Genomic DNA, 26,830 nt, shown 5'->3' with positions numbered 1-26,830 from the left:
ACAGAATATATGACATTATTTAGTCAGAATGGAATGAAGATGTGATACTAATTATGAATGATGACTAAAAGTTACCACAAAGTGATTGGTTTGGTTGTTTAAGATAGACAAATATACATGTAATGGAATTAGAGTTGGTTGGATGAAGTGGCAAGGTGTATCTAGCATATTATGTAATAGGCACATACTTGGAGACTTATGAAAAATTTTATAGGACAGCAACAAAGTCTACCATGTTGTATGGCTCAAAGTGCTGGACAGTAAAGAGAGTGAAGAGAGTATGTGAAAACAAGTGGAGTTTTACAAAAATGAGAATATTAAAAAGGATATTGTAAAACTAGAAAGGATATTGGTGAATGAGGATCCAGTAAAGCCAATCCCAAATAGTTAGGAAAAGGTTAGATGTTATAGTTATAGATTTATAGTGATGCATTACAACCATGGTATGCTAAATCGGCCCGTACCGGTAGGTTCAGCACAAACCGGATCGGTTCGGTACCGTGGTGGAAAACGGTTCCGGCCCCTTGGTGCGAACCAGACTAGTACAAGCTTGATACTGCCTTGTATCCGTGCGAACCGGATCGGTTCGCACCGGTATGCATTTACAATGCGCAGTACTATGCAGACCGGTTCGGCACTGGTATAAACCGGTCCGGTGTACCGGTTCGGCAGACTATGATTACAACCATAATAGTTTAATGTCAACTTCCAAGGACTATCTTTTAAAAGCTATTAGATTTCCTAAAAGATGCTTGGGCAATTTCCTTTTATCGATAACATAGAAATTATTAGGCTTAGTTCTTTGCAAATTTATTCTAGTAATTGAACTGACATGTTGGAGATAGGAGCTAACTAATAAATGTCATGCAAGCCTCCAATTCTCTGTGAGAAATTTGCAATTCTGAATATAATGAAAAATCTGAAACTATGAAGAAAAAAACAAAAAGTCATGAAAACATAAAAAATAAGTAAGAAAAATAAAAAATGCAAATTATATTCCTTAACCTTCATATATATATATGTATATCATTTATATTTTCTTGCACATTAACTTTTCACTTGATTTTGGAAATCTCCAATAATATCATTGCTCTATATACACCCATTAGCATTACAAATTAAGGTCCGCCGAACCGGCACCGGGATCCATACCGATCGGCTGGCAAGTTGATATGATGCCAGTTCGGTACTGTACCGACACATAGTACGCTTGGGCGGCAGAATCGGCACATCCTTTTTTTTGTGTTTCAGGTTTAATTAATTGGTATTCAATTTTTTTCAACTTTTTCAATAATTTTAAGTCATTTAATATTTTTTGATGTTTTTTGACGTTTCTATGATCCCAATTTAACCTAAATGATTCATCTTGTTGTTTTAAAGTGATACAAAATATAAAATGATTAGTACAATGTTGCATATTACAAGAAGCAATATGATATATTCTAAAATTAACTAGTAAGGTAAAAATATAAAATAATATAATCAATTTATATATATTTATAGTACAATATATATACCGTTATCTAAAATCTAGATATCCGGATCATTAACATAGTCAGGAGGCACATCAACCCACTCCTCTAATCAAACGACATTGTAGTTGTATGTTCATCTCATAAAGAATGCACTCTGGATTATAAGCATTCTCGGATCTCTTGCTGAAGCTATAGCTCTGAGAGGTGTCTTCTAGCTAATAAAACAATTGTGAATGGGCCCATCTAAATAAGCCGAAAACAAAATCCGACGCGTAAGATGCTCTAGGTTGTGTAAGATAGTAACCACTGGAAGATGCCTTAGACGTACCAATTCATATCTGTATCCATATGGGTCATAGTGTCACGTACGAAGGGATCTTAGAGCAGATCCCAACAACGTGCGGCTCGGTCTACCGAAAAGAACCGATCAGCCTTTCTGGCATGGGAACCTAGTCTCTATGACTTAGGTCACACCTAACAACAATAATGCAGCGAAGCACGACACCAGAAAATACCATGAAGGAGAAGGAGAAATACAGGGGAAGAGAACTTTATTGAATAACCACTCAACTGATTACAATAAGCTCTTCTGGTCTCTCCAGCTCTACCTGATACCAACCCCTCCCCTTTGAGGGTCCTCTTATAAAGGAGCAACCTCCAATTACAAGTCCCTCACGAACTCCACTTTTCATGTACAAGATAAGGATGAATCCTAGATAAGATAGGAAAACCCCCATTCCTGCAGGATTCTGCTCAATCAGATGTAGGTGTCAGTGTGTAGCAGTGCCCTGGAGATCTCTCCCTCTAGACAAATCTGATGCTCTCTAAAGATCAAAGTACCATACCATAGGGTAAGGATGCCTTCGCCCTGATACAACCTTACGTATCTGTCTCATCATCATCGCCGGAAGATTCAGGAGAATGCCCTGAATGACGTACTCCATAATAACTAGCTCACGCTCAGATATATAATCAAATCTCCTGCTCTTTGGAAATAAAATCCGTCCGATGAAACTATGAAGCAAATGCATCTCCGCATATAATGAACTCGCAATCAGGTCATTAAAGTACTCTAGCTCATCTCTCTCCATGACCATTTGCATGGCTCTAATCCTGTCTACTGATCTGACGGGTACAGAACCCTCACTCGGTAAATGTAGTAGGTGACTGAGACTCTGCTTAGGACAATCCGGACCCCTCGGACGTCGGACTCAATCTTTCCCGAACCAACTCGTAATGATGAATAAAACTCACGAACTAACCCTGGGTAGGTCAGCACATCCAAGGAGCAGAGGTACTCCCATCCCTACTGCTGTATCCATCTACTCAGCCTAAATCTCTCGCGGTCCAAAAAATGAAAATCAAATTTTCTACCTGTAGTTACGGGCTTCCCCGCGAATTTGGCAAGCAATACCGAAGGGGAAGGGGGCTGAGAAGACTCTACATGGGCTTCGCTTTGTGGAGGAACTTCATCTCGGGCTCTATCTTGCTCCTCAACTGTAGATGAACGAGTAACCCTTCTAGGTCGCTTGGCCACGGCTCTCTTTGGTGCCATTTTCACACAATCCTTCCGTACAAGATGATTGACCGACGTGGGAGAGGAAGGAATAGCGATTTACTGGTGATTGGAGGTCAATGGAGGAGTGGAAAGGGATTTTTTAAGGAGCAAGGGCACGTTTGGAAGGAGGAAATAGCCATTTTGGGGACTTTCGGCCGACTTAAAAGAGTAGGCCCCCCGCTGTCGAGTCGACTCGAACCACTATTCGGGTCGGCTCGAGCTGGAGTCGACCCGACCACAGTCTCGGGTCGACCCGAGATCAGCCAAAAAAAAATATTTCTTTGATAATAAATTTTTGATCTGAGCCTAACCAATTCTCAAGGGTCAATAATGCTCATGAAGAGGTTTTAAATTGATCATTTGAGCAATGTTTTAAATCACATGAGAAGATTTTGGAGATGAGAGGAGTGTATCCTGAAACTTTTGACCTTTTTTATGCAAAGGGGTCACATACTCTTAATTCTTTTCTAAGCATGCAAAATCTATCCTCACTAAGGAGTTTTGTAAATATATCTGTCAATTGTCTTTCAATACACACATGTTCAAGATTTATGTTTCCATTTGCACATGATCTCTATTAAAGTGATGTCTAATTTTAATGTGTTTTGCTTTGGAATGTTGTCCTGATTTTTTAGTTAAATTGATTGCACTTGTATTATCACATTTTATGAAAATTTTATCAAGTTTAATTCCATAATCTTCTAATTGCTGCTTAATCCATAGCACATGAGCACAGCAGCTTCCAGCTGCAACATACTCGGCCTCAGCCGTTGGCAGTGCAACTGAATTCTGCTTTTTGCTGAACCATGAAATTAAGTTAGCACTTAAGAATTGACATGTGCCACTAGTGCTCTTTCTATCTAGTTTATATCCAGCAAAATCAGCATCTGAATATGCAATTAAATCAAAACAAGAATCTTTAGAGTATCATAAGCCTATGTTAGATGTCCCTCTCAGGTATCTAAGAATTCTTTTGACAGTTGATAAGTGTGATTTTTTAGGTTCTGACTGATATTTAGCACATATACTTACGCTAAATACTATATCTGGCCTATCAGCAGTAAGATAGAGCTGAGATCTAATTATACCTCTATAAAATTTAGTGTCTATGCTCTTACCTTTTTTTGTCTCTATCAAGCTTACTAGAAGAGTTTATTGGAGTGCCTATTTCCTTGTAATCTTCCTTTCCAAACATTGAGTATTTCCTTTGTGTATGTAGCTTGGTTGATGAAGATCCATTCCTTAGTTTGCTTGATCTGGAGTCCGAAGAAAAAGTTGAGTTCTCTCATCATGCTCATCTCAAACTCACCTTGCATCAACTTAGCAAATTCTTTGCAAAGAGAATTATCTGTAGCACCAAATATAATGTTGATGCGTCACAGAACTGCTCTCCCAAGTATAGGAGAATCGCACAAGTAGTAAATTCTCGGGAGTCCGAGGTTGAATCCTCAGGGAACGAAATATATATGAGATTATTTAGTATAATTTTAGATTAATTAATTCAATAAATTTGTGGATTAAGAAGATGTTTTGATTTTCAGAAATTAAAAGCAGAGAATAATATATCAATAAACAAAGTTCAATGAAATAAAGATGGTAGGGATCTGGAATCCCCCTTGATGATATTGCATCCAAAAAATAAACTCTATGGTTCTTGATTAAAGATTAACGGTAGGATAGATCTAATCATGGTATATATTTCATGAACATATAAACTCAACTTTTAAGCATTCATCGTGGTTACTATGTCTACGACGAATCAAATACTAAAGCAATCCATATATCAATATACATAAGCCATTAAAGAACTATCTATGAAATAACTATGCATGGATCAAGAACATATCAGTGGATATAAGTCATTCAAAGCGAAAAGTTCAGAGTTTACTTCAAAGAGCAATACATCAAAGGTTCCTCCATCACCCTCCCTAAGAAATCAGCCACTCATTTCAAACATTAGCCTCCCTTTTATTTTTTTCTTTTCGGAAACAGGGGATGCCCTGTTTCTTCTTCTTTTTTCTTTTCTTTCTTTGAATGGCTGCCTCCTCTGTTTTCTTCTTTCAAATGAGATATCCGAGCTCTTCAGCCGAGGGAGAAACTTTCTATATCCCCCGATGAATCCCTAATGCCAGTTGCGAGATACCTGGACGCGGAATCGTGGGAGCTCGGACGTGGACGGCTGGATGCGGACGGATGGGAAGACGCTCACGAACGGAATAAGGAGATGGAGCTGGCTCGCGGACGCTGTGGATCACTCGTGGGATGATGGGTTGCACGCGGACGGCTGGGAGGCGCGTGAGGCAGGCGGAGGCTGAGCTTGGGATTCGGATGACACGCTGGTGGGGAGAAAGATCCGAAAATGCGTGAGAGTGGATCTGGGAACGGAGGATGTGCGTGGTAGCTGAACCATGGACAGCTGGGAAGCGAGCTGATTGCGGACGCGAAAGCTTGGACACGGGATGATGCTGGGAGGCTGCACGCGGACGGATCCAAGCGGAAAAGGGGAGGCTCGTGGATGCTGAAGCGCGAGCTCCTTCAAATGGACGCCTGAGATTGTGCACGGGAGCTGGGAACGAGATCTTTGCTGGGGATTGAGACGCGAGGAATGCAAGGAATACGCGGAAGGAAGCTGGGATTCGGGATGTTTGGAGGTTGCACGGACACGGGATGAGGGGTCGCATGCTGGGACGCTTGGGAGAAGCAGACGCGGAGGATGCTTCGCGATTCTTCCACGCGGGAGGATGGGCTGCACGCGGGCTCCATCGGGATGAGATGCACGGGCTGCTGGGAATTGGTTGCAATGAACTGGATGGCTGAACTTAGCCTCCTAGTGTGCAACTGGGGTTGAACCATGCGGTTGGCTGGTCACCTGCGGTGATGCATCTTTTTGGACCCAATGCGCATTTTAGCTTCGATTTACTATCACCTGCACCCCACAAAAATATAATATTAATGCAGCACTTTTATCATTATTTGTTAGCAATAATACTAATTTAAGTGATGTGTAGATCGCACTTTTGTGCTCTCATCACACCCTCCAACTAGCTTATTGCTAGTCTCTAGTAATTAACGAGCAAATAATAAAATGAGAGTGCAAAAGGTGTGGTTTAACCTATGAATTTTTATTGAAGCTAAAGACATAAAACTAAGATATGTACCCATTTTCGTAGGGCATCACGATTGCACTTAGCACGTGCAACAAGCCGTTAAACTCCTAGGTTACCCTAATGGACGAGTGTTGTCTCGTGAGGGTTTGCAGAGATGTTACTCACAAACATCATGAATGATATGACATGACATGAGAACCTAATAAAAATGCGAAATAAATTCTAAGCTAATACACATGTAATTAATTAATATATATTTTCAAGCATGGCAACTATCAAAGCAAGAAAAATATAAAAGTGCAGTGTGTATAAAATAGTATGACTTTCTCAGAGTACTAATACTTCCACCACAACAGGACACTGCCTGAGTTTTAGGTGCACTACTCAAGTCCACAAGTGTTTTCTACAATTTGTTAGAACCTGATCCATCAAATTTTCAGAATATCATATGTTGTTTAAATTTGTCAAGAATGGTTCGCATGTAAAGAAAGCTATCAATCTCAACTAAACAATCCAGGTACACAGAGGTCCAATACGATGGACTCAAACCAGCCATTACCACGTCACTGGGTTCAGCCTGACCAACTCATTCATGCTTATTTTTATTTTATTTTATTTTATTTTCAACACATATGACGACTACAACTGTCCAACCCCATTAGGCTCTAGTAAGGTCCATGTAGCGAGCTTTCAACCAATGATCCCCGATCCAGTTGGTTCAAGACATTAGGTGAAACACCCCTCAGACTTAATTACTCGAACTAGACTACGCCACGAGGCTAGACTTGTCATCATAAGGATTTTTTTGTTTGTTTGTTTGTTTGTTTTTTTTATAATAATTATGCAAGAAAAGAGAAGGTAGACTGAACCATATAGGTATTTTTTATTATATATGTGACTGTATCGTGACTATAGGTCAACCAAGGTTGGATCATAAGGCACCTAAGTAATCTAGTCAGGATATTCAACCTTTATCTTTATGTGAAAACCAAATCATGAACGTTATGGTACGAACAAGAATACTCGTACTTCTTTTACGGATAAGCCTAACAAAAATGCAGTTAACAAATGTGAACTCCTGAGGCTTTCCTATTGTCATTAAGTACACGTGCGGGGATCTAATAATAGGTCTCTGATCAGTCATCGTATGCATGTGTTCCTTGCCTTAATAGTTGCACAAACTTAATATGAACATACATGTGCATTTGCTCAGAAAAGAAAGTAACGGCATAAATCAAATGCAAAAATATTTTTTTTTCAAAGCAAAATATTTTCCTCCCCAAAACTTAAACATTGCATTGTCCTCAATGTAAAAGATGCAAGAAAACTATATATGAGAGACAATAGGGAAAATAATATTGGAGAGAAGAGTGAATACCTTGAGCTGTTGATATCCAGAAAAGAAGACCTACAAAATAAGAAGTAAACTAGAAATAAAAGAAAAAAAATAATTCTAACTAATATACACATACCTTTGCCGTCAAGCTCAGTCATAAGAAGGCTCCCCAAGGGAAAGGAGTCCTCTTCATCTGCAAAATTCTCAAGAAAAGATTTTAATCTGTCCATTTACATTAAAAATTTTGCCATTCTGTGGATTCTCAATCTCAACTGCCCCGTGTGGAAAACAGTTTTTACAATGAAAGGATCTGTCCATCTTGATCGTAACTTTCCAGGAAACAGATGTAAGCGAGAGTCATAACAAAGAACTTTTTGTGAAGGTTCAAAAGATTTTCTTAGAATCGATTTATCGTGCCTAATTTTCATTCGTTCTTTACAAAGTCTAGCATTGTCATACGCATCCCGACGAATTTCATTCAACTCACTTAATTGTAATTTTCTAGCTAAACCAGCATCTTGCAATTCAAAGTTTAATTTTTTAATGGCGCAATACGATTTATGCTCTATTTCAACAGGTAGATGACATGCTTTTCCATAGACTAGCCGAGATGGGGACATACCAAGAATAGTTTTATAAGCAGTACGGTAAGCCCACAATGCGTCAAAAAGTTTTAAAGACCAGTCTTTGCATGATGGATTCACCGTTTTCTCTAAAATTCGTTTAATCTTTCGATTGGCTAACTCTACTTGGCCACTAGTCTGCGGGTGATAAGGGGTTGCAATTCTATGGGTGATGCCGTACTTTCGTAATAGGATCTCAAACGGCTTATTATAGAAATATTTTTCCCCATCACTAATTATAACCTTGGGCATCCCAAACCTAGAAAATATGTTTTCTTTAAGAAATTTTAAAACTGGTTTGTGGTCATTTGTTCGACAAGACAGCTTCTACCCATTTGGACACATAACACCAACTAAAATGTACTCATATCCAAAAGATGGCGGAAATGGACCTATGAAATCAATGCCCCACGTCAAAAATTTCAATAGCAGTAATGGGCTGAAGAGGCATCATTTGCCTACGAGTTAGACTTCCAACACGACATGGGTCACATGTCCTACAGAACTCGTGAGCATCTTTAAATAGTGTAGGCCAATAAAAACCACATTGCAACACCTTAGCTGCCGTTTTCTTAGATGCAAAGTGTCCTCCGCAAGCACTGGCATGACAAAAAGAGAGTACACTTTGCATCTCATGATCCGGTATGCATCTTTTAAAGATTTGATCATTGCAATACTTGAACAAATAGGGGGCATCATAATAATAACTCCTTCACGCAAGAAATTATTCTTATCATTCGATCCTCAATGCTCCGGCATCGGGTTCGTGACAAGAAAGTTTACAATGTCAGCATACCATGGCATAGTAGAAAGTGCAAACAACTGCTCTTCGGGGAATGAGTCATTGATGGAAAACTGTGGCACCGAATCATTAAAAACTAGTCGTGATAAATGGTCAGCAACCATATTCTCTACTCGATTTTTATCTTTGATAGTGATGTCAAATTCTTGGAGTAGAAGTATCCATCGTATTAAGCGTGGTTTGGCTTCTTTCTTATCCAGCAAATATAGCGCTGCATGGTCCGTGAAGATAACAATAGGAGCACCAAGGATATAAGAGCGAAATTTGTCTAATGCAAATACTACTGCAAGCAATTCCTTCTCGGTGGTGGTATAATTCATTTGAGCATCGTTTAAGATTTTGCTTGCATAGTAAATGACATATGGCTTATTATTCTTGCGTTGTCCTAGAACAGCTTCTATCGCATAGTCGCTAGCATCACACATGATCTCAAAAGGTAATGACCAATCGGGTGGTCGCACGATGGATGCAGTGCTAAGCATAGACTTCAACTTTTCGAATGCATCTTGACAGGTTTCAGTCCAATTGAACGGTGTATCAAGGGATAGGAGGTTACATAACGGTCGAGCTATGACACTAAAGTCTTTGATGAACCTTCTATAAAATCCGGCGTGACCTAATAATGATCTAACATCTCTAACCGTCTTGGGTGCAGGTAGCTTAGCAATTAAATCGATCTTAGCTCTATCTACTTTCATGCCCTTCGATGAAACAATGTCCTAGGACAATTCCCTTTGGCACCATGAAGTTGCATTTTTTCCAATTCAGTATCAAATTCTTTTCCATACATCGAGCTAAGACTGCTTGTAAATGTGACAGGCAATCATCAAATGAGTCGCCAAAAATGGAGAAGTCATCCATGAACACTTCCAAAAATTTCTCGTTCATGTCTTCAAAAATGCTGAGCATGCATCTTTGGAATGTTGCAGGTGCATTACACAACCCGAATGACATCCGTCGGAAGGCAAATGTGCCAAAAGGACAAGTGAAAGTAGTTTTTTCTTGATTCTCAGGTGAAATTTCGATTTGGTAGTACCCGGAATAACCATCGAGAAAACAATAGAAATTGTGTCCTGCAACTCTTTCCAAAACTTGGTCTAGGAAGGGTAGGGGAAAGTGATCTTTCCTAGTGACCAAATTCAATTTTCGGTAGTCAACACACATGCGCCAACTCGTCGGAACGCAAGTAGATTTACCACTTGCTGTCGAAAATCGGGTAAATAATACCCACATCAAGCAACTTAAGGACTTCTGTTTTAACTACGTCTCTCATTGTCGGATTCAGCCTATGCTGCATTTGCCTTGTGGTTTTCGCATTATCCTCCAAATATATCCGATGCATGCAAATCAAAGGGTTAATCCCCTTTAAGTCTACAATCGACCATCCAAGCGCTTCTTTATGACTCTTTAGGACCGTAAGTAATTTTCCTTCTTGATCATTATCGAGCTCAGTTGAGATAATTACGGAAAAAGTGTTATCAGGTCCAAGAAAGGCATACTTGAGTTCCCTTGGTAAGGGTTTCAGCTCAAGTATGGGTGCTTGTTTCCGAGATTGTACAATTTTTGTCCCTTATGAGGGCAACTGCTCGAATTCCTCTATTCTCGATCTCCACCCATTGACCATCATGACATCCGAATTATCTAAAACAGGTGGGACCACATCATCAGCAGTACCTTCAGAACACCAATCTATTAAACCATTGTCGGCCGATTTAGTAAATGTTTTTTTTAACAGATATTCTTCTGCAATGGTTTCAACCCATTCAACCTCTTTACTTTCTTCATGATCACTGGGTTGTTTGCCTATACTAAAGACGTTCAATTCCAAGGTCATATTGCCAAAAGAAAGCTTCATGGCACCATTCCTACAATTGATCAATGCATTAGAAGTTGCAAGGAATGGACGTCCTAAGATGACCGGAATCTGAGATGGTGAATTGGAAGCCGGATGTGTGTCCAATACGATAAAATCGACAGAAAAATAGAACTTGTCTACTTGGACCAACATATCTTTGATAATCCGTCTAGGGACCTTCACTAACCTGTCAGCTAATTGTAAGGTGATAGTTGGCTTCAACTCACCCAAACCGAGTTACTCATATACCGTATATGGCAACAAGTTCATCCTCGCTCCTAAATCTAGCAATGCTCGCTCAATCCTAAAATTGCCAATGATGCACGAGATAGTTGGGCAACCTGGATCCTTATATTTAGGGAGAATGTTATGCTGTAAAATCGCACTCACATTTTCAGCCAGAAATGCCTTCTTCTTGACATTTAACCGACATTTGACAGTGCACAAATCTGTCAAAAATTTTGCATATGAAGGCACTTGTTTGATTGCATTAAGAAGAGGTACATTGATTTTTACTTGCTTAAAAAGCTCAAGAATTTCAGAGTTTGGGGGTCTACCTTTATCACCATGGTGACTTCCTACATCGTCATCAGCCATCTCACCAGATCTGAGATTTTGCGAAAGAGTTTCAATAATATGATCTAAGGAATTGTCAAAAGTTTTTCGATTCAAATGGCCTGTGTTGTCCCTATTCCAACCTAGCATACAAAATTTAATGTTATTTTTTTTTTAAATGATCACCCTTGATCTTTTTTTAAAGTTTTTATCAATTTTCAATTAGCAACAAGGGTTAATGAGATATGATAACAATAAAATTCTAATTCTAAAAAAAAATTTTAACATAGAAAATTCAAAACAGACAGCAGCAAGGTTTCATATTAATCTAATGGTCTTAAAAGTCTCAGAATGTCAATCAAACTGTTCAGATTATTGAAACACGCGTCCTGCACCAGTCGACCAAATTTGAGTCCAATCAGACGGTGAATTACTCTGATATCAAAGTTTGATGCAGACTGTGCAGGGAATAAAAAACAGCAGTAAAGATTTTTTTTTTCTTCAATTTTAGTTTTACTATAAGGTTCAACCTAACTACTAAGGTACTAATTAAATCTAAAATTATACTAATAACTCAGCCGTTCCCTGGCAACGGTGCCAAAAAACTTGATGCGTCACAGAACTGCTCTCCCAAGTATTGGAGAATTGCACAAGTAGTAAATTCTCGAAAGTCCGAGGTCGAATCCTCAGGGAACGAAATATATATGAGATTATTTAGTATAATTTCAGATTAATTAATTCAATAAATTTGTGGATTAAGATGATGTTTTGATTTTTAGAAATTAAAAGCAGAGAATAATATATCAATAAACAAAGTTCAGTGAAATAAAGATGGTAGGGATCTGGAATCCCCCTTGATGATATTGCATCCAAAAAATAAACTCTATGGTTCTTGATTAAAGATTAACGGTAGGATAGATCTAATCATGGTATATATTTCATGAACATATAAACTCAACTTCTAAGCATTCATCGTGGTTACTACGTCTACGACGAATCAAATACTAAAGCAATCCATATATCAATATACATAAGCCATTAAAGAACTATCTACGAAATAACTATGCATGGATCAAGAACGTATCAATGGATATAAATCATTCAAAGCCAAAGTTCAGAGTTTACTTCAAAGAGCAATACATCAAAGGTTCCTCCATCACCCTCCTTAAGAAATCAGCCACTCATTTCAAATATTAGCCTCCCTTTCATTTTTTTTCTTTTCGGAAACAGGGGATGTCTTGTTTCTTCTTTTTTTTTTCTTTCTTTGAATGGCTGCCTCCTCTGTTTTCTTCTTTCAAATGAGATATCCGAGCTCTTCAGCCGAGGGAGAAACTTTCTATATCCCCCGATGAATCCCTAATGCCAGCTGCGAGATACCTGGACGCGGAATCGTGGGAGCTCGGACATGGATGGCTGGATGCGGACGGATGGGAAGACACTCACGAACGGAATGAGGAGATGGAGCTGGCTCGCGGACGCCGTGGATCACTCGTGGGAGGATGGGTTGCACGCGGACGGCTGGGAGGCGCATGAGGCAGGCGGAAGGCTGAGCTTGGGATTCGGATGACACGCTGGTGGGGAGAAAGATCCAGAAATGCGTGAGAGTGGATCTGGGAATGGAGGATGTGCGTGGGAGCTGAACCATGGACAGCTGGGAAGCGAGCTGATTGCGGACGCAAAAGCTTGGACACGGGATGATGCTGGGAGGCTGCATGCGGACGGATCCAGGCGGAAAAGGGGAGGCTCGTGGATGCTGAAGCGCGAGCTCCTTCAAATGGACGCCTGAGATTTTGCACGGGAGCTGGGATGCGCGGATGAAGTGGGATCTTTGCTGGGGACTGAGACGCGAGGAATACGTGGAAGGAAGCTGAGATTCGGGATGTTGGGAGGTTGCACGGACACGGGATGAGGGGTCGCATGCTGGGACGCTTGGGAGAAGCAGACGCGGAGGGTGCTTCGCGATTCTTCCATGCGGGTGGATGGGCTGCACGCGGGCTCCATCGGGATGAGATGCACGGGCTGCTGGGAATTGGTTGCAATGAACTGGATGGCTGAACTTAGCCTCCTTCTAGTGTGCAACTGGGGTTGAACCATGCGGTTGGCTGGTCACCTGCGGTGATGCATCTTTTTGGACCCAATGCGCATTTTAGCTTCGATTTACGATCACCTGCATCCCACAAAAATATAATATTAATGCAGCACTTTTATCATTATTTGTTAGCAATAATACTAATTTAAGTGATGTATAGATCGTATTTTTTTGCTCTCATCAAATGTCATCTACGTATATTTGTACTACTACAAGATTTTTATCTTTTCTTTTTAAGAATAGTGTTTTATCAATATTTTCTCTATTGAAATCATTATCTAGCAAAAATTTACTCTACATACAGTGCCTTATGTAATTTAAACACAATCTGGAAATTCATGATTTTCAAAACTAGAAGGTTGCTCTACATATACCTCCTCTGCTATATAGCCATTTCGAAAGGCACTCTTAATATCTATTTGATACAATTTAAAATTCATATAGCATGCAAATGCTAGGAGTAATCTAATAGCTTCAAGCCTAGCAACAGGAGCAAAGGTTTCCTCAAAGTCAATCCCTTCTTCCTGATTGTAGCCTTTCGCTGCTAGCCTAGCTTTGTTCTTTATTACTATTCCATTTTCATCTAGTTTATTTCTAAAGACCCATTTAGTTCCAATAACTGAATTATTTTCAGGTCTTTTGGTTAATGTCCATGCTTCATTTTTTTCAAATTGATTTAATTCTTCTTGCATAGCATTAATCCAATTTTCATCATGTTCTGCTTCTTTATAAGTTTTAGATTCTATTTGAGATACAAAGGCAAGATAATTATTAATATTTCTTAAAGAGGACCGAGTTCTTACCCCTTACGATGGATCACCTATAATTAAATCTTTAGGGTGTCCATGCGCATACCTCCATTCTTTAGGTAGGTCCTAAAATTATGGTTGACTTTGATCTTCCTTTTCTTCCTCATCTTCCTTTGATGTATCTTCTTGTTCTTGAGTTGGTGTATCTTGAATCGTCATCTTTTAAAGCTCGAATGTGCCTGCATCATCATCAAAAACATCCTCTTTCCTAGAAGATTTGCTGTCAGACTCATCAAAAACAACATATACTAATTCCTCAACAACAAGAGACCTCCTGTTGAAGACTCTGTATGCTCTGCTAGAAGTAGAGTATCCTAAAAAGATATCCTCATCTGACTTGGCATCAAATTTACTTAATTTCTCTTTGCCATTATTTAGAATAAAACAACGACAACCGAAAACTCAAAAATATTTAACAATTGGTTGCTTATCTTTCCGAAATTCATAGAGAGTTTTCTTTGTAATTGGGCGGACCAAAATACGGTTTAAAATATGACAAGCAGTGTTCACAGCTTCTGCCCAAAAGTACTTTGGAAGATCTGACTCAGAGCATAATGCGAGCCATTTCTACTAAGGTCCTATTTTTTCTTTCAACAACCCTATTTTGTTGAGGTGTCTAGGAGCTGAGAAATTGTGAGAAATACCATTTTCATTACAAAACTTTTCAAAGTATTGATTTTCAAATTCAGTTCCATGATCACTACGAATAAAAACTAAAGTAGTATTCTTTTTGGTTAAAATATTTTTGTAAAACTTCAAAAATGCTGAAAATGCTTCATCTTTATGTGCAAGGAATGAAACCCAGGCTTGCCTTGAGAAGTCATCCACAATCAGTAGGCCATACTTCCTAGGCTTGCAGTCCTAGTAGGTCCAAATAGATCCATGTGGATGAGTTCCAAGGGCTTAGAAATTGAAACTATATTCTTTGATTTAAAAAATGTTCTTGTTTGCTTATCTAATTGACATGCATCACAAATCTTATTTTTTTCAAAAGTTAACTTTGGCAAGTCTTTTACTAAATCCTTTTTAACTAGTTTAGAAATCAAATCCATACTTGCATGTCCTAGTCTTCGGTGCTATAACCAACTAGTCTCATTTACTTTGTCCTTCATAGCAACTAGGCATTGACCATTCTTCATGGCTAGATCATCAAGATCAACCATGTTTACATTTCCATGCTTATGTCCTATGAGTATAATACTATTGTCTTTGGGACTAGTAATTATGCATACTGATGATTCAAAAGATACTTTAAAGCCTTTATCACAAAATTGACTGATACTAAGCAAGTTATGTTTTAGACCATTTACTAACAAAATATTATCTATGAAAGTAGATGGAGTGATACTTATTTTGTCCTTTTCAATAATGTGACCTTTGCCATCAAAAGTCAACACTCCATTTTTGGATTCTAAGGTGATGGATTAGTCTTTATTATCTGTCATGTGTCTTGAACAGCCACTATCTAGGTACCACAGCCGATTCTTCTCATTGACCGTAAGACACTTCAAACAAGATTAAGAATCCAATTTAGGTACCCAAGCTATGTTGGGTCCTTTAGGGTTAGTATTTATGGTTCCTTTTGGAACCCAGATTCTTTTGAATTTTTGTTTGCCTTTTACATTTGATTTGGTATTAAATTTTCTAAAATCACATTCATAAGCCTTATGTCCTACTTTGTTATAACAATAATAAGTTGTGTTTTCATTCTTAGATTTTACAAACAGGTTCTTTAGGTATTTTTGTTTTCTGTTTGTTCTATACCCTAATCCTGCTTTGTCATAAACAGCTCTTTGACTATTTAGAATCATATTTAATTTATTTGAGCTGAGAGTGAATCTATCCACTAAAGATTTATATTTTTTCATTTTCCTTTTTAGTTCAATATTTTCTTTGATTAAGGTTTCAGTTTCATTAGTTAATTTCTTACTTAATATTTCATAATCATTAGATAGTTTTAGTTTTCCTTCTATTAAGGTCTGATTTTCATTCTTTAATTTTTTATTTTTGTGAATAAGTTTTTTATGTTCTTCCATAAGGTCTAAAAAGGCATTATGCAATTCATCAACAGTAAAATCACAGTCAAGTTCAGAATTTACCTGATCATCATCATGTGCCATGAAGCAAATTTGAGCTGTATTTTGCTGCTCTTCCTCATCTGAGCTCGATTCCTCACTTTCACTCTAGTTAGCCATGAAGGCTTTCTTCTTGAATTTCTTCAGCCTCCTTTGTAACAATGGACAATCTATCTTGAAGTGTCCGGGCTTCTTACATTCATAACAGTTGGGCAGATCCTTTTCTTTTTCCTTGTCCTTTTCTTTGCTGAAGCTATCTTTGGAGAAGGGCTGCTTCTTGTAAAACCCTTTCTTCTTCCTCATAAACCTTTTGAATTTTCTTGCAAGCATTGCTACTTCTTCATCATATTCTTCTGCCTCATCAGAGTGATCTGACTCAATGTCTTCTTTAGGAATGGTAGACTTCAGAGCACTGGTCTTTCTTTTCTTGATCTCTTCTTCAGAATTTTGCTTCATTGTCAACTCATGAGTCACTCATGAAGCTAGAAGCTCTTCCAATTGAAATGTGTTGAGGTCCTTTGCCTCCTGAATCGCTGTTACTTTGGCCTCCCACATACGAGGTAGAGATCTGAGAATTTTACGCACTAATTCAGAGTTAGAATAAGATTTACCTAAACTCTTAAGACCATTTATTATGTCCGTAAATCTAGTAAACATTTCAGTTATTGTTTCAGAGGGCTCCATTTTAAATAATTCATACTTATGTACAAGCATATTTATCTTTGATTGCTTAACTTGATTTGTGCCCTCATGAGTGACCTCTAATCTATTCTAAATTTCTTTAGCAGAAATGCATGTTGAAATTCTATGAAATTCATCGCATCAAGCGAGCAATAAAGAACATTCATGGCCTTAGCATTGAGCTGGGCCATTCTTTTGTCATTGTTATCCCAATTTTTTTCGGGCTTAGGGATGACCATGCCATCTACACTAATAGTGGGTGTGTGTGGTCCTTTGAGTATGATACTCCATATATCATAATCTAGTGCTCAGATGAATATCCTCATCCGTGCTTTCCAGTAAGTATAGTTTGTGCCATTAAATAAGGGTGGTCTATTTGTTGACTGTCCCTCAGATAGGAAACTACCGACTTGAGTTGCCATGATCTTTGGTTCTTGATCGCGAGATCAACAATTAATATTAGAGCACTTGGCTCTGATACCATTTGGTGCCCAAGGTGACAACCCAAGAGGGGATGAATTGAGTTTTCTAAGAATTATGACCCCAAATTAATTTATAAATAAGTGCACAATTTAACCTATGTGAAAGGTATAGATACAGTGGAAGCGAATGTAAGTAAGATCTAGGCAATCACAAGTAAATCAGTTAAGAGATTAAGCTAGAGCAACTACACAATGCAAGGGGGAAAGTAAAGCAAGAAGCACAAAGAACACAATGCAAACACAAGCAAGTATAGTGGTTCGGTGCACTCCAAGGCACCTACATCCACTGTCCAAACGTCTTCTTGGGAATTCACTATAATCCCACGGATTACAGTTGGATTGTTTTACCCGGCTCATAATCCAAAAATCTACACAGTTGGTTTTTCCAGGCTCACCAACAAAAACACTTACAGTTGGTTTTTCGGGCTCACTAACAAGAACCTACACAGTTGGTTTTACGGGCTCACCAGCAAAAACCCACACAGTTGGTTTTAAGGGCTCACCAACAAAAATCTTACAAGAAGTATAAGTAATTCAGAATTTAAAGCTCATTAAATGAGCAAATAAAGCAAATATGCACTAAAGGAAAGAAAAGAAAATTGATAACGCTTTGAAGACACTTTTTTTTTCTTTGCTGAGGTTGCTTCACTCTTTAATGGGTTGGTTGAGCTTTTGAAGGCACTTGGATTTCTGCTCAACACTTTTCTTTTTGGGCTTGAACTAAAGCAATAATAGAACTCTCTTGAATATGCTCTTTCTCTTGAATGCACACTTAAATTTTCACCAAGAATTATTTTTCTGATGAATAGTAGCTCTTAAATACTTCTCCAACATCCAAATAGCAGTTACTAGCCGTTGGATTGAAAAAACTAGCCGTTTATAGCCGTTGGAACCTTAAAAATTACTTCTGCAGAACTAGCCGTTAGGTTGTCAGTCGAGCTGGGGTCGACCCTAGCAAATCTGGGGTTGACTCGAGTAGGTCTGGGGTCGACTTGAACTTTGGTGGAGTCGGCTCTGATAGAAGTTTCAGAGAGTAAGTTTCTGTTGATACTGGTTGGGGTCGATTCGAGATCTGGGTGCAGAAAAACAAGCTTCTATCTTGACTGTTGGGGTCGACCCGAACTCTGTGCCAAATGTTCAGGGCGTGTCGGGGTTGGCTCGAAACCTGTGCCAATGTGCCAAAGTGTGCCGGGGTCGGCTCCAGTCTCCCTAGGGTCGACTCTAACACTGATTTTCTGCATCTTTAGGTTAGATTTGCACATAGAACTTATAAAATGCATTGCAAGTCATTTATTTTCATTTAGGATGTTTAGCACAAGAAAGTTTCATGTCTTTAAACATGGAAAATACAGAATTGCACTTCAACAAAGGAAACTTGGCTTTTAAGTCTATCAAACTGAATTTTAGGTTTTTCCTCAAGTTCTTCCATTAAATTTGTCTTTAGATGAGTTCTTGAAAGTTGTTTTAATTGTATCAGCAAAGCATATCAAGAATGTATCAATTCTTTCTTCCTTACACATTTATGTACTAGCTCAACTGAAATACTTAAGTCAAAGATATTAGTACTTCAATATGACCTCAATGGCTTTGTAAACATCAAAATCACACTAAGGTCAACAACAAGAGGGAAAAGAAAACAAGTAGAAAAGAACTGTTAGCTTGAGCAGCTTCTGATCCGACCACATTGGCGGCCTCTGCAGCGTCCCAGACTGTCACCTCGGCGACGAGCTCGTTTGCTCCGGGCATCATCCACTCTGGCGTCGGCGGGCCGAGATGAAGCGCATTTTGTAGCGGAAGTCCTTGGTGACGCCGATGATGAGATTCTTCGACCTCTCCTCAGATCGAGCTCCATCCGACGCAACCACCTCGTTGTGTCGGGCCATCAGGATCTTTTTGCTGAAGATCATCCTCGCAACTTCTCACAACGAAGATGGTGGCCGAAAAAAGGACGAAAGCAAGAGAAATCGAATGGGGGCCCTAAGATCCCCCCAAGACCTTATATGGCTCAGATCGGGTTAACCAAACGCCTAAGTAGCCGGATCTCGCCGCGTGGCAGGTCCAGAAGCTCCCTCAGTGGATCTTCCTGGATTATAGCATTGAAGACCAACGGTCATGAGAGCTGTGCTTCGAAGAACGGGGCATGAATGACTCACTCCTCGCGTTCCACCCAATGAAGTCTTGAGAAGGAGCATGCACGCAACGCTTCAAAGAGCTTCTGCGGTTGCTCCCGCTTCAATTGACGTGGCAACCTGATCCACTCAAACTCGGCTTGCAGGACTCGGCCTGAAGTAACAAGCCCTCAATTATGCGAAGTATACCCAGCTTAGTGCGCACATCCTCATAAGCACTTGGTTATGACAGGACGACCAACTGTCCAACTACTTCCTTCGCCCGAGCCGAAGAGCGACTTGACCTCGGAAGTCGGAAGACAAATGATGGGGGGCAAAATGGATCATCCTGCTCACAACATGGGACCACCCTATTTCAGCTAAATAGATATTAGCACCAAGCAGGACAGACCTTGGTCCCGCTGAGCACCAGTTCGACCTCGAACCTTACAAAAGGCCGAGCTGACCTCGGCCAAACCTCTCCGCTCGGGGCGCCCTGCAGGATCGACCAAGAGCCGAAGAGGCCCCGTCGACCGTATGTATCTACAATGATGCCCATCGAGCCGGGCTCGGGGCACCTTGCAGTATCAACCAAGAGCTGAAGAGGCTCCGTTGACTGCAGGGATCCACAATGATGCCCCGGCCTAAGCTGGGGCCCCTATCGAGCTGACAGAGTCCGCGAAGCCGACCTCACCGAACGTATGTCGCGGCCTCCCAAATCGGCCCGACCTCAGTGCTTATCAAGCTGACTTCACCAAGTAAAGGCTGTGGCCTCCAAGCGAGCCTCGCCTACGGCCGCATACACTACGCCATGCTTTGCTTGCTTGCCACTTTACGACATGACGACCAAGGGCCATACCTTGCTGCTAAGGGCCATACTCTGTTAACGCCTGCAACGCCATACCGTGCGCAGGAACAGCTCGAAACTTGTGCCCTAAGCAAGCTGTGGCCATACGCCATCTGGGCACCTCCGCGGAAACTATAAATAGCCCCATCAGGTAACGCCTTAGGACTTTTGGCTGGACCACCTAAAATCCACTCTAACTTAATCATTGGAGGGCTCTCATCGGAATCCCACCGGTGAGACTTTGTGCAGGTCTGCTGGCGCGCAGGAAGCGGCATCCCCGCTGCATCCCGACCGGTAGCTCCCCTGTCTCCTCCGGCGTGGTCACCCTCGGGCCGAATTTGAACCACAACATATACCATCCGAAGTTAGAACATGGTACTGAGGAATTGTCTATGCTCTTAGATGATACCCTACCAGTCCATCATTTAGATCTGGTTCAGGTCTGAGTTTGTTGTAAATCACATGACCTGTTGGTATCCATCAATCGAGCCTAGGTATGTGAAGACCGAACCCCTACCTAAAACTTGTTAGTTTTGGATTGGGTATGGATTTGACCTTTAGAAAGATTAGCATAGGGAGATTTAGCAGGTTTACATATGCAAACATATAAACTATTGAAAGCTAAAAATGCTGCTTGATAACTAAAATGAAAAAGAAAGGATTATATGCCTGCACTTTGTATGTATGAAAATTCATGGATAAATAAGTGAAGCTATAAAGTATATATCATGGGAAATATATGTCCCACAAACAAGTTTCAAGTCTATGTTGGGTTGGGTTTTACCCTTTTAATATATGATCATGTAATTGTTGCTCATGGTTAGATATATTCACTACTAAATTTAAACCAAATCCCAAAATCTAGAATAGGTCTCCTTTTGTATCCATGTTCAACCAATAAATCTTTGTTTCTAAGTTGATGTGTTCTGATATTATTAATCCTCATCTTGCTTGACTTATCCAGGCTGATGCCATGGGTTGTACTTGTACTAGAATGAGGTAACTTGGGTCTTACCCCCTCTTTCCATGGGAAAGGAAAAGGCTTTGGGTTCAGATCGGGTCTAAGACTGAGTTGTTAACACAACCCTTGATGCACACATTTTTTTTAAGAAAGAATGTTTGTTTCAAGGCTTTGGTCTCATCAATCAAGATCATGGTATGCTGAACCGGCCCGTACCGGCCGGTTCAGCACGTACCGTACCAGCCAGCGACCGGACGGTACGGGGGTGGAAAACGGTACCGGACCCATACCAAGAGAATCCAGCCAGAGCCGGAGAAAAAGAATAGAAGAGAGCGAGCGGGAGAGGGAGGAAAAAGGAGAGGCCTCTGCTGTCCGCGGAGGGCCACGGGAGGGCAGCGTATGCCGCGATACCGGGCCCGTACCGAGAGAACCCAGCCGAAGCTGGGGAAGAAGAAGAGGAGAGAGCGAGCAGGGGAGGGAGGGAAAAGCCGAGGCCTCCGCCCCCCCACCTCCGTGCGGGCTCCGCCGCCGCCCCTCCCGCCTCGCGTTCCTCTGTGGGCGGCGGAGGTCTCTCCTTTTTCCTCCTTCCCCCGTTTGCTCTCTCCTCTTCTTTTCCGGCTCCGGCTGGGTTCTCTCGGTACGGGCCTGGTACCGAAACGATACCAAATACGCTGAACCGGTATCATACTGGTCCGATAGGCGACCGGTACGCCTACCGGTACCGGTACGGCATACCTTGTTCAAGATTCTTTTTAGTAAATTTGATATAATACTTTAGTTATTTCCTCTTTTATATTCACATATTATAGAGTGCTGTTTGTGTTTGGAGGAGCAGTTACTAAAAGAATGTATTTGCTTAAATTGGGCCTCACATGTTGAGCTCAAATTAGATCATGTTGTAACGGTAGATATTTCTCCTAGCTTGGTTAACAAAGAATGTTGTTGGAGGAAGGAAATCGCTTGCATAGGCCTTCTGCATTTGTGGCTAGAGTGTCTGATGCCTTTTCCTGTAAGATGTTACTGGAATTTTTCTGTGATTATAGTAATATTTTAAGGAAATGAGACATAGGATCTTTGTGAATGGTCTGATTTCTCTGTCTCCTCCTTTTTTAATCCAAAATTTGTTATGGTGATGACTTGGTGGGTTTTCAATTGCCATATGTCTCAGGTTAATTATATGAGATAAAAAGATGTAGTATTTGTTTTTGTCCTTACGCAAATGTAAATTGGATTAATTATATAATGAGGTGAAAGTATGCCCTTTTTATTTGGTCAAAAAATCTTGGAACTTTGTTGAAAGAATTATCATAAACTTGCTGTACGGTCGGTTAGTATCCTTTTTCAATTTCTGTGAAACATGAACATTAGTTATGCATCAAGATTCACTTTGTGATATATCAATGTTCCTCTTCAAGGAGGGATGTATGGGGGTATTTGTTGTAAATTTATGCTCATAATTCTCTTATAATAGTACTACGTTCTTAAATTTGGAAACATGGGAGGTGGTACCTTTGCAATTCTGTTCATGATCTATAACAAGAAAGTTATGCAGTATTTTTCTGAATTTACAGGGATGGAACATCCTTGGAATGGCCCAAGCAGATTCACATTGTGGGAATGGTGGCATGTCAACCAGTATGGCACTTTCAGATGCGCAGGTGGCAGCACTTCAGGCTGTTGCTGAAGCTTTTAATGTTCCAACAATGGGAGCCACCTCTTCATTTGGTACTTTTGTTCCTCATCCTGCAACTACTTCGATTGATGGATGTATTTGTGCCTGTGTAATGACTGTTTGATTGTTTTTGGTTCCTTTACTGTTATTTGATTCACTGCCGTCGGTGGAGTGATACGAGGTGCATAGTTGCAGGACTCATAGTCCAATGAACCTTGAGAGACAGTCAATTGATGAAAGTTGAGGTTTCTCAGTTTGTTACTGCATGATATATGTTTCTTTTTTTTTTATAAACCATAAATTCCACAACATTTTCTGTTTATTTGAGGTTTGATGAGCTCTTCAGCAAGCATTCCTATGTGAGGCTATTCTCTGGTCTGTTTTAGTTTTATCAAATCCTTTGTAATGACTACTGCTTTGGTTTATTCTTTTCCTCCAAGGCTCTAGTTTGAGTCTCGGTACAAATCCATGCCGCCCTTACTGCAGGATTGTTGTTGGCCTTTGTTGTGTGGTGGTCACATCAAAATGGCAATCTATCAAATCTTGAAAATATAATTAGCCATGCAATTATCTCTACATGTAGATTCAGTCATACGTATTTTTCTTTCCGTTTTTGAATTCCTTTTTCTGATATTGTCAGCTAACATTTAATGCTTTATTTTTTGTCAATTGTTGTGCGAGATTTATTTACTGAATAAAATGCATGATGACAGCCGAGCATTAGTTAGACTTGCACTTCTATGACAGCAGCATTTCCTTGTGTAGGACAACCCCTCTAGGACAAAACTACATTTTTCGTGTTCATGAAAAGGATAGTGCATATGTCATGCTTTAGAAAAATCAGTTTATATTTTACTTATTGTGAAGATTATCGTTTCTGCTGGTATGAATAGCTATGCGTGCCAAGCAGGGATCTAATTTATCTTTTATGCTTGAGCAGCTCTTCCAATCAAAGTACTGCCATTGTCTGATAAGCTTTCAGAAGGGAACAAAGGATACTTGTTGCCTTATTGCTCCCCCAGTCAATCTTTGGAAGTATTATCTCACCAATACGAAGAAACTCCAAAAACTCCTGGTCCAAATCCATTAGTGCACGCTGCTGCTATAGCTGCTGGTGCCCGTATTGCTTCCCCTGAAGTTGCTGCTTCGCTGATTAAAGCTGTGCAGTCCAGAACTGCTGTGCACATTAGATCTGGAGGCTCTTTGCCCAAATTGCCTGTTAGGATTGGTGGGGATTCTCTTGCACAATCAGGGTTATATCTTAATACCTCAAATATCCAATACTTGACAACTGGGGAGCCATCAATTCCATTTCCTGATACTGGTGTGCTGCCAGATGCGGCACTTCCAGGGGATCACCAAGAAGGTATAGCCAGTGAGGTTAGAGAAATGCAGATGACCATGGCTGAGCATGCTGATTTTTTGAACTCGGACTCAAGAGAGGAACAAAACATCTTGTATCACTGCATGGGTGGGGAATCTCAAACTCTAGTTGAGCTGCAGCATGCTGGATTTAGTGCAGACTGACTTGGGTGTGTGCAGGGCCAGGTGTCAATTGAGGTGAGAAACTGTTTTTGAGTTATTGAGAAGTATTTATAATGAGATAATTTGTAATTCTTTCCCATGAAGCACATGCCCTGCAGCACTGTTTGCTTTTTCTTGCCCTTCTTCCTCAACAGATGTGCTGTTTGGTTGGAGAGAGCATGTTTATTTGCTTGTTGCGATGCCATCAGATTGGCAGCAGAGTTTAGAATCAATTTTATGGTGCGTATTCCACCTTATCCTGAATCTGAGCTGGCACCAGAGTGTGATATATAGGCGTACAGTCAGCCTCATAAGAAGAAAGAGATTTACCAGCATTTGCAGATGATAGTGCCTCTTGATGGTCGTCTCCGTAGCTGTTACTATTGATTATTCAAAAAAAATATTAAGAACAATGAGAGGAAGCGTCTCAAAATCGGGTAAGAGGTTACCGGTAATAACTCTCAATGACTTGCCAATTGCATTAGTTGGTACCTTATATTAGTTGGTGTGAAGGTGAAAGAATTCAATACTATCAGAAACAAAGTTGAGGGCTCACGCGGAATGGCTCAAGCAGGTGGATTGGTCATTCGCGGCCAAATTTTGTTCATTTAAAGGCTGCGAGCTAGAAATATGACTCCTCTCTCACACGCGCGCGTATGCGCACATGACAACAGTTTTTTCCATCCTATTGAACCTAGTACTTTCCAACAAGAAATTCAGGATGACCATTAGATTTTCAAAGTATGGATGGCTCAAAGGCTGGAATATATACACACACGTGCACACACGTTAGAGTTAGCTTAAAAGAAGAAAATACAAAAAGCTGCCATTTAGCATTGTTTTTGTTTTTTATTTTTAGAAACAAAAAGAAAAATTCTATTTCTAATTTTTTTTAAATTTCTAAAAATATAAATATGTTTAGTATACTCAATTATGGGCTTCGGATTGTTCTCGCGCCCTACCACCAACGTGCGGTTGACGTGCGGTAGGATGCAACGGAAGCAGCAATCACGGGCCACCCAAGAGAAGACGGGAAGAACTAGGGAGAAGGGATCAGAGACAGAGAGGGGAGTGGAGGTTCGGTGATTACTTGGCTTGAGACGAAGCTGCATTCGGTTTTGGAGGAGGGAAGCTAGCCGCTCCAAGCCTCGGTTAATGAAAACAGGGTCGGCGCTAGTCGAAGGTTGGGGGAAACTAGAGGAGGAAGATCCGACGTGATGATTTGGGGAGGAATGGCATTGATGCGGAAGAAATCTGGTAGCTTTCTGGTGAGATATGGGCCTATAGTCCTTATGGGGGAAATCTTCTATAGTCCTTAGGGGCCTCTGGCTAGCCTGGCAAGTGAATGGGTTATGAAATATGGGCCTAAGGACTCCTTACGGAAAAGTGGGAAACCGACTCTTGGAGCCATGTCCCCTTTGGGCTGCAGCTGCGGCTTGTGGGCAGTGAAAGGGTCTAAGGGTAATCTGGGTTCGGGTCATGTCAGATGGGATCTTGAGTAAACGATCCAAATTGATCCAAAAAAAATGGGTCGGGTTGGGTCCAAGTCGGGTTGAGATTGGATTGATCAAGACCCGATCCGAAAAACAGAATGAGTCCAAATTTAGAACCTGACCTGGACCCATGGGTCCTCTAAAACGGGTCGGGTCGGGTTGGGTAACCCGACCCATTTGAAGCCTTAGCCAAAGGATTCTTATTTTATTTACTAGTCTTGATTATTAGTATGAAGCATGTCCTTTGTAGTCTATAAGGGGACCTCGGCATCCAACATATCAAAATTTTATTTTATCTTATCTTAGTTTTACTTTATCCTGTATTTTATTTACTACTAGTGTTGTGGTTGAAATCTGGCCTGAGGGTGACCACGTCGGAAGAAGCAGAGAAGACACTGGTCGGGACGGAGAAAGAGTGCCACTTCCTACGCTCCGAGGTACCTGCACAAAATCTTGGCCGGGGATTCCGGCGAATGCCCTCCGATGGCTAAGTTAGCTAAGCTTTTGGAGAGATTTCTGAGTGTCTTAGATTGCTTCTTCTCACTTGATTATAATTGTAATAGCTTATCATCGACTTATCGAAGGCCTATCCCTACACCTTTTTATAGGATGAGGGTCTCGGCCGTTACCTAAAATCTCAGTCGATTCGTGATTAGTTGACCATCAATTGGAGGCGTCGTACAGCACGTAGATCAATCCTGCGGGCGGAGAATTCGGAAGATATTTTTTCGGATCTGTTCTAAGGGTTGCCAAGCGGAGGTGGTCGAGGGAGCTCTTT

General features: G+C 40.5%; 1 protein-coding gene across 2 annotated transcripts in view; it reads left to right on the top strand.

Annotated features, from left to right (window-relative positions):
* Nucleotides 1-24,823, top strand: part of LOC103697533 (uncharacterized) — a 34,200-nt gene extending 9,377 nt beyond the window's left edge. The window contains exons 3-5 of one of the 2 annotated variants that reach the window (XM_088721128.2): nt 22,935-23,088; nt 23,976-24,595; nt 24,715-24,823. In XM_088721128.2, coding sequence (XP_088577254.2) covers nt 22,935-23,088; nt 23,976-24,562 — 741 coding nt within the window. In that variant the 3' untranslated portion in view covers nt 24,563-24,595; nt 24,715-24,823. Of the gene's footprint in view, nt 1-22,934; nt 23,089-23,975 lie in introns of both variants that reach the window. The other variant, XM_039121287.3, reaches the window with a different exon arrangement.
* The last annotated feature ends 2,007 nt before the right edge of the window (nt 24,824-26,830 follow it).

This window comes from Phoenix dactylifera, chromosome 1 (assembly GCF_051530095.1).
Source record: "Phoenix dactylifera cultivar Ajwa chromosome 1, Ajwa_hap1_PhDact_Kaust_v1.1, whole genome shotgun sequence".
NCBI lineage: Eukaryota > Viridiplantae > Streptophyta > Magnoliopsida > Arecales > Arecaceae > Phoenix > Phoenix dactylifera.
This window is presented reverse-complemented; position numbering and strand designations above follow the sequence as displayed.